Source organism: Poecilia formosa, unplaced genomic scaffold (assembly GCF_000485575.1).
Source record: "Poecilia formosa unplaced genomic scaffold, Poecilia_formosa-5.1.2 Scaffold93, whole genome shotgun sequence".
In the NCBI taxonomy this organism is placed as follows: Eukaryota; Metazoa; Chordata; class Actinopteri; order Cyprinodontiformes; family Poeciliidae; genus Poecilia; species Poecilia formosa.
In genome coordinates this window covers 683,104-695,778 of record NW_006800032.1, presented here as the reverse complement: position 1 = coordinate 695,778, position 12,675 = coordinate 683,104, and the positions used below count along the sequence as shown (strand labels likewise).

The 12,675-nt window shown below is 37.3% G+C and overlaps 1 protein-coding gene across 3 annotated transcripts in view; it reads right to left on the bottom strand.

Moving 5' to 3' along the window:
- The window catches only part of LOC103142090 (vacuole membrane protein 1-like), a 76,082-nt gene that overhangs the window by 9,717 nt on the left and 53,690 nt on the right, over positions 1–12,675 (bottom strand). The window contains exon 11 of one of the 3 annotated variants that reach the window (XM_016674303.1): positions 6,952–9,524. The exons of the other annotated variants lie outside the window; for them this stretch is intronic. Within the exon in view, the coding sequence (XP_016529789.1) occupies positions 9,503–9,524 (22 nt within the window). The 3' untranslated portion in view covers positions 6,952–9,502. Of the gene's footprint in view, positions 1–6,951; positions 9,525–12,675 lie in introns of those variants that run through there. 3 annotated transcript variants of the gene reach the window in all.

Genomic DNA, 12,675 nt, shown 5'->3' with positions numbered 1-12,675 from the left:
ATATATAACACAAAACATCCGGTTTTAGCTGCTTTTCACATGTTTCTGATGGAATAACTGGATTAAATATACACAAAGAAAAGACTCCAACAAACCAGGATTTCTACAAATCTGAAAGAAAGAAAATACATCCGCTCACTTTACTGCAAAAAATGTGGCATCTTTCTTTCATTTAAAACCTAAAAATAGAAATAAAATGATGGTCCTATAAACACGAGAATACAAAGTTGTTGTTTTTTTTTTTTTCAAAAGATCATGTAACCAGTTTTCCTTCGCTGGACTGAAGGCAAAAATGGCTCTTAAGATTACAAAGGTTGCACAGCCCTGACATGAAGTGGAACAGAAAAGATGTTCTGGGTTTTTTTGGGGTTTTTTGCAAATTAAAATCTCAAAAGTGTGGCATGCCTCTGTGTCAGCTAAAACTAAAAATCTTCTTTGCAGAGGTAGCTCAAACTCAGTCAAATTGGCTGGAGAGCATCTGTGAACAGGATTTTTCAAGTATTGCTGCAGATTTTATGCAGAAATCTGCACTTAATGTGAAATAATGTGAAAAAAAAAGGACGAAAAAAAAGACTAAGGGTTGTGAACATTTTGTTGCGCCGAGCACAAAGGTGAACCTGTGGAGCTGCTTCATCATACAGTACACTGCGGCTCTGTGTTGTTCCTATGAGGCATGTCACATACACTGCTGTATGCTGCTCAAATAACCACATGGGTTACAGTACAATGTACCTGGCAAAAGCCACAACATGCTCCACATCTTCTGCCCTCACAACTGCTCCTGCTGCTGCTTCACACGTCAGACGACAACAGAGCCAACAGATGGGTAACAAGATCAGGCACCCATTATTTTGCGAAGACGGTTGAAGCGAGACACAACCAAAACCCAGTTAAAATACGGGAACGCGAGCATCTGCCGATTTCCTTTCGCATCTGCTCAACGTACAGTGAAGCTGCAGTCTTGAGTTTACGTGCCACAGACGTTGTGGTTAGAAAGTCAGCAAGCAAAAGCAAAGTGAAAGTGCTTGGTGTCTGCGTGTCGGTGTGCACCGAGACGCCTCAGAACAGCAAGATTTAAACAAGATCATATTTGAAAAATACGGTTAAATATTCAGAAGCAGGAGCCACGCCTCCTCTCGCTGCATCTGGACCATGGCGTTACTGTGAGAGGAAGATGTCTCAGCTTTCAGACCGGAGCCGAGTCCTTCAATCCCCACGTCTTAACAATGCAGCTCACACTTAACGCTGCTCCCTCCGAGTGACTTGTTCCTTCAGAGTAAAAGATGCTGATGGGGAACAATGTGCCCGTTTTCACCGAGGTGTGACTGATACAAAGCTGGGGCCCGGATGTCTGCCCAGCTGCTTTCTGAGTCAGGTCCTGTCTGGGGTGACTCGCCTCCAAAACACACACACACACACACACAATATCATGGTGAGACGTTATGGAGGATCCTGGGTCTTTCTGTTGGACACTGCTGGTTAAGAGTCTGAGGTCACGTTGTGTTCCCCCTGACAAATTAGTCGTTCTAAAAAGGAATCAGTGTCACACTGTTACCTAAAAACGACATGTAGGTCATGTGTCATCCACTCATCATTTGCTGGAAACTTGGCCCGAACGTTCGCAGGAATAATCTGATGAGGGAGCAGCTTGTGTGTACAAAAAAAGAAAGAGAGAGATACAAGGATAGGTATGGATCATTATGAGATTCTCAGCGTAGAATAATATGGAGTCAAATTCAAAATACTGTAATTACTCAGAAAAATAACATGAATGTTTGACAAGAGCTGGATGCTTTCATTTATAATGTATAAGAATTCCTCTTATTCCTGCTGAAACAACAGATTAATTACACCTATAATAATTGTACGTTTGCGTCTATTTAAAATGTGTCTGGTCACATAATAGCAAAACTTATATGTTTCATTAAGTAGCACAACCTAATTCAGAGAAAACAGACGTATACATTTAATTCCTTTTATATGTTCAAAAAGGCGTGCAGTGAAGCAGCCACTCATTAAATTTCACCCCTTCAAGTTAAACTGTAGTTGTATCTGTATAATATAAAATCATGAAACAATTTCAGTTCTAACCGAGGAAATGAAAATGAAGCCTCGTCACAAAAACAAAGGCATAAATTAAAACAAAAACTCTTAACTACCATTACAGCCCCTCCAATCTGAAGGTTTTGCTTTTTACTGACACCACATCTTGCAGTGCAACTGAGATTATAGTGAGTCATTTTCAGGCTGTTTTTTTTTTTTTGTATTAAAATATCACTGTTAAAAATAACAAGCCAAGTAGCTTTGACATAAATTTGTTTTTCACCTAGCGGCTAAAGCCATGTGGCAGCTAGCTTAAAGTATTTTCTGGCACTTTGATTTTTTGTGTGTGTGTGTGTGTGTCACTGATTCTAGCTATTGGTCACAAAGGTTCAAACACAATAATTCTCAGCTTTTCACACAAATTATTGCTGCTTGCACAACATATTGCACGATTTAAATATGAAGTGCACTATATAAGGTCTGCCTCTGATTAAAATACATATTTGAAAATGTTCTTGAATTAAACCATATTGATAACCGGGACAACCAAACCTCTTAGAGCATTTGATTTTTACTTACTGTTTGCTACAACTAAAATGAAAATCACACCAAATTACACGCTTTGATTTAATTGCTTTCACATCAGTTTAACCCATTTGTCAGCAGAAACCTCCTTCTAGTCGTTCTCACTTAAAAATCCCTCAGAGTGTACGACCCCTCCGGATCACAGAATAACATCTGAATGCTTGAACAACTGAATTATATTAAAGTGACCCTCATCATAAAATATCAGCCATCTAGGAACCAAGATTTTTGAATCATTTGTCATGGAGATGGTCACTATTTTATTTTATTTTATTTATTTTTTTTTTGCTGTAACAAGCTTTTAATAAAGATAAAACTCCTTGCACAAGTTCCACTAGTGACATTACATTAGGCACAATCTTTAATATCTGTTAATTGTATTTTTCCCCCTCTTTTATGTTTTGAATAAAATTTTATCTTCAGATTTGTTTGCTTGTACTTTTGTACAGCTTCCATAAAAATATCAGATCAGAACCAGAACAATCAAACAAACATGTTTTCTCCCTGATGTTGTTCACTAATTCCTTCGTGATTCTTGTGCTTCCAACACTCCAAATGCACACAAATTACCTTTTTAATTTTTTCAGTACACTTAAAAATATACATTTAAATATATTGTGATATCCTGAAACAGATATAAACAGTTTGTCACTCAGTTGAGTTTTTATTACGGGAAATATATCCAATGTAATATCATCTTTAATGGCTGCCGTTCGACCTTTCGGCCCGCAGGTAAACCTCCCACTGCTTCCCTCTGTCAGACACTCAAAGGTCTGAGGCCGGGGTCTGCAGCCTGTGGCTCCAGTGATTCTTTGAACTTTCCACTATGGCTCTTAAAAACTTTGACATTTTTCTGTTCTTCTTTTTAATCACGATTAGATTAGAAACCATGTCCGTCTTTTAGTATTCTGTCACATAATTGTGGATAAACATAAATATTCCACAGAAGAAAATGCAAACATTCTTTTTTTGTTTTGTTTTGGCAAAAGTTTCTACTAAAATAAAGTATTATTTTAAAACCTAATATTTACAAGTAATTGTAAGGTGTTTTTTGTTTGTTTGTTTTTTTTCTCTCATTTGTGGGTCTGAGCAAATTTCATTTAGCAGGACAGACGTCTAATCAGAAGCTGAAGTGGATATGACGGGAAAACGGACGCCCCTGCTGATCCCTGCATTAAATGTAACGACGGCGTAACAGAGTCTGTTGGCGACTGTGGTGTCCATCATCTTACTGGAGGTGGTTTTTGCTAGCGGTGGAAGGACTGATCAACGCCATCTTTGTCAGGGCGCTTTTCAGTGATAAAATTTCTCCCTTTCTGCAGACTTAACGAGCAGGAGGACTTTACTCATGAAAACAGGAGCGTAAGTGTAAATACACAATTTTCAGTTATAAGTTTTTCTATTCTGTAAAAGAAACTGACTGATTAAGACGACTAATTGCCCCAGGTTAATGTGGGGAAGGAGAGAAAGCCAAAAAAAAATCCCTTCATGGTAGGTGATTTTTAGATCTCCCAGTTGCTTCTATTGAAGACAGCCACACATTCACTTTGAAACTATACGAACCTTGTTTCTATATGAGCTATGTGTGTGTGTGTGTGTGTGTGTGTGTGTGTGTGTGTGTTTAAGATGGGTGAATATGTCAGTGGAAACAAGCTGTAACAGACGTTTTTCTTTCTCCCCTCACACACCACCAGTTCAGTACGTGTACACAAATAATAGAACCAGTGTGAATACCCAGAACAGTGTGATTTGCATGACCCTCTGCAATTTCAGTTCTCTACTTATACATTTATACATGAGCATAATAGGAAACAGGAAATGAGAGACAAGAGAAAAAGGAGATAAAATTATCCACAAACGTCTTCTACAGCTTGTGTGATTAAAACTGTATTCTCTTCTTTAGATTGAAGTTGTTTTCTGCTGGTTTAACCGCGAGACATACCAATTTCAGTTGCAAAAAATTATTTTTCTTATCTGTTTGCAGAAGAACAAAAAGATAAGGAGAATGAGTGTGTGTGTAGGAGCTTACACTGTCAAATCTTAACGGATCTTTTCATTTAGACTCCAGGAATTTTTGGTTTAAGCAGCACAGATCATTTTCTAATTGAAGGCATTAAAAAAAAAGCAAAATGCAACATAAGTTGAAATGATCCACTCATTACTTTCCTTGAACCTTGGTCTCTTACCTCAACATTTACATTGTACATAATATAAAAACTGCAATGATTCAGTTCTTGTGCTAAATCAAAGAGTCTACACCTACTCCCAGCAGGGTCCCTTCTAAAAACAAGACCAGAACGAGGTCATGTCCCACTGCTGATCAAAAGCCGCGCCGAAGATAAGAAAAATAACTGAAATCACCTACAAGAACTTTTTTTCATCAAACACTTTCTGCAACTGCACCTCACTATCATCACACGTCATGTTAGTTTGGCTCCTCAGAATCGGATGAAACAGCTGCACGACGATGTGAGACTTCAGCTTTTGTTATCCGTTCAAAATGAATCATTGTCACTGTGAAAAAAGTCCCAATGAAAAAATTTAAAAAAAAAAACAGAGAGAAAAGGTTTTCTTCTCCTGCGTCAGTCTGCATCAGGCACAGAAAAATACGTGAGCTGTCGGGGATAATCGTCTGACTTGATGACGGCAGTTCAAATTATTGATTGTTTTCTTTTCATGCGTAATTTTCTACACTTATTGTTAATCTTTTTTTTTTTTTTTCACCCCGGACCACTATGCATTCAGAAGGGTTGCATCCACTGATTATTTTAGTTATCATTCTATCGAATAAAAAATTGGCACACCTTGCAGATTTTTAATTTAACCCTTTTCATGCAATATTAGAAATACAAAGACAAATAATTAAACTCCTTCTGTAGATAATAAAATGCACATTTTATTGCCTAACATGCCGCAGCATCGCATTTCTTCAGTGTGTGTGCTTGATCATTTGTAGCAAAGGATGCATCTGTGGAAAGCTGAGCCTTTCTGCTTGACTAAACATCAACAGTGCAGGAATAATCTGTCGATTCATTTTTGTATTAATAACAACTGGAGATTAATAATAGGAGAATTTCTTTAACAGAAATCTAATCAGGTGAAGCTAAAGCTGCCACTTGAGTTCTGGGTAAAACATATTCACCCTTTTTATCTTAAAGTACATATTTTCTATAGTTTTGGCCTGATTACTGCTTTGAGTATATTATTCCTTCAGCAAATGGCCTTCTTCATAGTCTGTGTAACCCAGTTAACAATTAATTGATTACTAAGTTAGTTGGCGATTATTTCAACAATCGTTTAATCCGATTTGCGTTTCAGCTAAAGTGTTCAGTTTTGTCCACAGGTGTAAATGTGCTGCACAAGTCATCGGGTTAGGTGTCATGCTTTGGTTATGAACCGTAGCGCATGAACATTGGCTTTAGTAACAAATTAGGCAGGTTCTAAAAGTTTTTCAATGATTTCAAAAGCAGAGGTGGTTTAACGAAGAGGATTACTGAAAGCTAGGTGAAGTGTTCCCTGAATTCACTCTATAAAGTCAGACAGATTGTCTGTCTGCTACATTTTCCTCTGAATGAACGGATAAAACTTTTAAGATCAGCATTTGGGCCGCCTGATTGAATAACACCATGTGAGTTAAAGGCTTCATGCAGCAAACCTTTAGCTGTCCACCCTGTTTTAGAGGCGTTAAGCTGCATAGATAATGCTAAACATTTTAAACAAGACAAACTCTGTAATAATGCATATTATTAAATCTAATTTTTACGCATGTTACATGGAAACTCTATTTAAAACACTCTAAATAAATAGTGCGAACTGAAACAGACCTCGTTCTTTCTGTACTGATGATTAAAATGAGATCTTTTTTTATTTCTTTACAGCTCACTATTGACATGAGAAACTCTGAATATCCTATTGCTAAATGCATACAAACAAAAGAGCTTCATTTGACTTATTTTTGTTATGCATTAATTTCAACTTGCTTAAATTTTAGCATTTTATAAACTGACATCTCCCTCAGATTTAGGTTGAAAGAAATCATTGAACTAGCAAAATGTTTCTTCAAATTGGAAGAAACATTTTTGAGTGACTCTGTTGAAACTAATGGAGAATCTGTGGAGGTCGCTAAGGTTAGGGTGACGGAAAGGAGGCTTTCCAACGTCAAAGACATATCACCAAAATAGAAGTGGAAGAAAAAAAGCTGAAGGTTTGATTGTTGCAACACCAACATTTTTTTCCACAATCTTTCTTAAAGTGTATAGATATTTTTTCCCCATGCTGTTTTTAAATAATGTGTAAATTCACATGGATAAATCTTTGTTTTTTGTTTTTTTAAACTATTTTTACTCAGTTCTTTTGAAATGTAAAGAGATTTGTCCTTTCCCCCCCCCCCACCTCTGGGTTGATAATTTGAAATCTAAATCCTCCAAATTTCTGGCCTCCTAGGGGATCTTCATGTCCCTCCACAGGATCCCCATCAGATTCAAGTCAGAAATCTGTCTGGGTCACTCAAAATAGTTATTATTCCTTCCAATCAGAAGAAACGTGTTTGTAAAATTAAAGGATTTTGCTGGATCTAAATCTGTCGGGGTTATCGGTATATAGTTGGAAAAATGTGTGGTAACAAAAAAATGAAGTCCGTTTATTTGTACACATTTAGAAATTGAATATTCAGAATGCTTGCAATGTCAGTAATGAGAATAAGAAGGAAAATAATCCATTTCTGTTGGTGCAATTTCTTTAAAGTGTTTTTTATTATAAATGTGACATGCATATCAATTGTATTTAACTGTAAATGTAGGAAAATCAGACTTTTAGATTAATTAAGTAATAGAAAGATATTTTAAAATCTAGTGAGTTTCTAAGCGGTTAGGCCTCAGGTTGTAGGATTACTCACTTTTAAAGCTCTTGTTACACTGAAGGTGTTAGGAACTAAACTAAATGTCCCCTAAAGATTAAACTTTTTGTGTGGATGTTTTTGCCAATGCATAAATGTTTTAACTTTGCATTTTTATATATTTTTATTTTGCACAGTTGTGACAGTGTGTGAAACATGACGTACGTACAGATTTTATTAATTTATTTTCTACTTCTGACAGATTTCCAACAAAGAAACTGAAGAAGTAACAGAAAAGCAACATTTGCATTAAAAACTACTTCAATAAAGCATTGAGCTGTTACTTCTTGGAGGAGGAAAAAAAAAGTCTTACACTTTTTTATAGATTGCTTTAATAAAACAAAACAACGTTCCAGGTAAATGTTTTCTTTTTGGTGCTGAATGAAGACGATGGAAACTCACAGCAGCTCTTTTGGGATCCAAAAGGCAGAAAAGACGACTTGTTTTAACTTGTTTAAACTTATAATTAAAGACGTGGATTTGGCCTCGACTTGGAACTGCCGTGCAAAGATCCGCACCTCATCACTGGTACCCACCTCTGGTGTGGTAGTTCACACCAGCACACCTCCTCACACCCCAGTAACGAGAGCGTCCCGCTGGGACCCCTTGAAGCGGACGGCCTCCCTCGTGCTGCAGGAGCAGCGACCCGGCGGCCCAGTGTGCCGGTAACGGACTCCTGCCTTGGAGACACACTCACATGGCAACAGGTCCATCCTGGCTCAACACATCAGTCTGTGCTGGTTGAGCTTTTGAGGTTTGGACTCTCCCTTTCTGCTTTCACCACCAGAGTATGACAGAGAGAGGCCCTGCAGCATGTGGCGATGGGCCGGCTCAATCAATAAGATGGATTTAAAGTGAGGGTCGCTGAGAAGATTAAACTATTGCTGTGATTAGTTACATCGTTTCAGTTAATTTTTTTTTTTCCTCTCTGCAACATTTGTAGGAACTCACATCAGTCCCTGATTTTATCGATGAATCAAAATGTCTGGATTTTGAAAATTTAATTATTGGAAAGTTGTGATTCTCCAAAACAAATTCTGATTTTTGCACTTCTTGGGTTTTCATAGTTCCGAGTGATGTCAGAACGCCCTCGGCGGCCATCTTGTTTGACAACTGTGCCTTACAGCGACTGTTTATTTGGACTTTGAATTAAGGTCAGCTCTGCGACCAAGAATTAGGGCCAGACTAAGATTGTTTGGTATTGTTTTCTCACTATGTGAATGAAGTCCTACTTTTAAATTAAAGTGTGGAATGTTGAAAATCTCATGAAATTACACTTTATAGATAATACTTACCGTTATAAAAACATTTCATCTTTTAACACATCGGACACAAATCATCAGTAAAAGGACTCAGAAATGATTGTGCAAAGAACTGAGCTTGTCACATCAGATAACTATTGAAGCTTTTTTCTAATTTAAACAAATGTTTTCTTGTAATTCTAAGATGGGGTTTTTTTCTAGTAAAATTGCATCTTTATTCTGCTAATATTTCAACTCAACTCAGAACTAAATAAACATTCTCGTAACCGGGCCGTAACACTTCGCCGTGCAACTCAAAGAAAGGTGACGGAAATAGAAGCCACTTTCTGAAAGTATTTTCTGTCATTTGTAATTTCTATTTTAGAGAAGAAAGCAAGAAAAACCTTGATTTAAATTGGCTGTTATAAAAAATAAATACCCAAAAAACTTCATGCTATTTTTAAGCCATATCCTCCAGCTCTCCCCCAACATTTAGTGAGTTGATGTAAACAAGTCTGAACCCCAAACACTTCAGTCCGACGGCCCTCATCGCTGCAGCTTTCCTCAAAATGAAGGCTGGAAAAACTGCCACAAACATACGAGCGAGCGGCTCAGCCTCGACGCAGCGTCTCGCTCCAGATCAAACGAGAGGACTGAGACGCCATGCCAAACACCGGAAAGCTCCCTGATCCAGTCCTGCATCCGCTGGATGAGTTTGAGTCTTTCCTGCTTTATGTCATCAACTTGCTGGCTGACGAAGCCTGAGCCGAAAGAAGAGAAAGGAGGACAGAGAGGAGTAGGCACAGAGAGAAAAAGATAAATCTGTTGCTCTTGTGTTGCATGAAGCGTGGCCGTGAGCCACTGCCAACTCTCTGAAGTGCATTCGGAGTGGTCAGCTTCACAAGAGCTTCAGAATGTCCTCGGTTATTTAATTAGAAAATCCAAAAAAACTCTGAAGTTGAACTTTGAGGCTGCATTTCGCAGTGATAATTTAGGAGCAAAACACTTCATCCCCTAAGGAGAACCAACCATACCCAACGGTAATTGTTGCAGTGCTGCTATGGCATGTTGGTTTTCTTTTTTTGTGTGTATGGTTAAAATACAGTGTCGGGTAAAAAAGCTGAAGATGAAAGTGGATTTTATTTGTCAGTAAAAACAAAAAAAGCTTCGCCAAAAGGGAACTGAACTGAAGATGAAGAAGTCTCCAAAGGATTTCCGGTGTTATCGTGAAGCATCTTCTAAAATGTTCTCACTTTTTCATTAAATAAGTGTATAAACAAAATAAACTGTATTCTGCTGAATCCTTTCCAAAAAGTAAGATTGGTTGCAAAACAACACAAACAAAAGAAAACCATCCACATGTTGAAACATTGGGGACGGCAGCATCATGCTGTGGGGTCACAGCCTCCTGCACAAGATGCCTCGTTTTAAGATAAACATTTTTGACCTGCAGTGTTTTATCTTTCACCAGGTTTTATTTAGGAATTATTACACTTTTATTGCCTTATTTTATCCTATTTTTTTGTTTCCTATCTATTTTCCCATTCAATATTTACTCAGTCTGTTCATAGAATACTTTTTATTATTAAATTATGAAATGTTATTGGCACCTGAATGACAGACGACTGCTAATGTATGTCTTGTTTTATAACATCGATGTTAAAGTTAGTTCTTGAGATGGAAGTGTTATTTTTTTGTCTTTTTTTGCCAAGGTGGTTGGAATTATAAACAGCTTTGATATCATTTTTTTTTACCCCAAACCTTCAAGATATAATTAGAAAGCTGAAGATGAAATCAGATTTCATTTGAAGCAAAGCACACAAAGCCTTTCAAAGCTTTTCTGAATTGATGAGTTTCATAATCTTCTTCACAAATATTTAAATGTAAAACTTAAAACAAACTTTTTTTTTTGAATAAAGTTAAACTTTTGAGTTGCCGTTTCAAACAGTGAGCTGGGTGCAGGAGGCTCACACTCCTCCGCCTGAGAAGACTTTTGTTCAACTATCTCTTTTTTTTTTGGGTCACATAGTTTTATGATTCTCAGAATGTTCTTTAAACATTGTAAGCAATATTTGCTATGTGCACAAATTTATCCTGTGCAACTTTTGTTGCTCAAGTCAAGATTTTTACCTACCTTACCAAACTTGGTAGAGTTATGAGAGGGCTGTGGACAAGAGATGTCCTCACAATCTAATAGCTTTGCAGAAGTTTTGTAAGGCAGTGTGAGCAAATATTGCCCAGTCAAGATGTAACATGTTGAAAAGCCATGTGAAAGCACACTGATTGCTGTAATTAAACCAAAAGATGATTTTAGCAAAGTAATACTTTGAGGGTGTGCGCAATCATGCAAAATGGTTATTACCGCTTTCTGTTTTTCCACTCGAATTCATTTGTTTTTAAGACAAATAATCCACATTGTGGACCAAAAAAAAAAAAAAAAGCGATGAAATCGTTTTATTATTTGATCACGAAAGCAAAAAGCATACACATCGTTTCAGCCTCTTTGGCTGAAACGACGGTCAGTCGTAGCTCGCAGAATCCTGTCCTGAATTAAACATCGACTGGACGCGCTCGTCCCAGGATGTTAGCAAGTCTGATCAGACGCCACGCCGCATCCCGACCTCAATATCAGCTTTAGCAATCAGCCCAAAAGGCAATAGAGGGGGCTGGGGGGAGGTTATTGTGTCTCTGTAAGAGTTCAAAGTCATCCTTGCGTTATCATCATCCTGCTGCTGCTTAAACACTAACATATTTCGCTTTAAGTGCTTTGCATGTTGAAGGGGACGGTGAGCTGTCTGCCTGAGAGGCACAAGCCTCTCCAAAGTATTTATGAAGAACTAAGAACTCGCAGTTCCCAAGAAAAAGCAGAGCAGTTTATTTAATTGAGTAATTGTCAAGCTTATTTTTTGGTGTTATCTCCTTCTGACTGAACATCAAAACAGTCGGAGTTGCATAGCGGAAAATGTGAGTCATTACGTTTTAGATGAACAATAAAAGTAGAGAGCATATAGCTAAGCTTCATATCAAAAAAAAAAAAAAAAAAAATCAGGTGTTCCTCAAGTGGCAATCAATAAAATAAATATATTTATTTTTGTTTTTTGCGGCTATTTGGAACATTTTTAACGAACCTGAATTTTTGTGGCATCACTTCAGACAATAAAAATGTTATCTTCTATTTAAAAATATTTTTGCTAAAGACAGAAAACTTTCACAGATGAAAATCAGGCTGTGAAAATAAGTCAGAGGACATTACCGACATGAGGAACCGTTTAGAAATATCGTGTGTTGCCAAAACAAATCAAAGCGAAAAGACGGAATAATGCTTGGCAGCATTCAACAACAATCAGGCAAAAAAGGGAAGAAAACTACGCTGATATTTCTGCGCAGTTAATCTACCTTTACTTCTGAAGAATCACGTTATTAATCCGATTTGATCACAACTTTCACATTCACATTTATGCTAAGAAATACAAGACTAATCAAACAAAGCAGTTCCAAACACTCATAAGTCTAGCAAAAGGAGAAAACAAACTGTGAGAAACCAAATTAGAATGAATGAAATCAGTCAGTTTGAGGGGAATCACCTAAAAGGTTTAATTCAACAAAATTCTCAGTTAGACTGAAACTTGCTGGGCCCTGAACAAGTCGCTGAGTACAATACATTAGTCAAGGACACAAAAAAAGAGAATCATAATAATAATAATAATAATAATAATAATGTGTGCAGAAAATAATTATACTGTGTTGAGAATGTTTTCAGTTTGTGCTAAAAACGTTTTAAATAATTTTTCAGTCCAATCTTGTCTAAAACCGTCACAATTTACAGCTCTGAACTCTGTGTTCTCTGGGGGTGTGTGTGTGTGTGTGTGTGTGTGTGTGTGTGTGTGTGTGTGTGTGTGTGTGTGTGTGTGT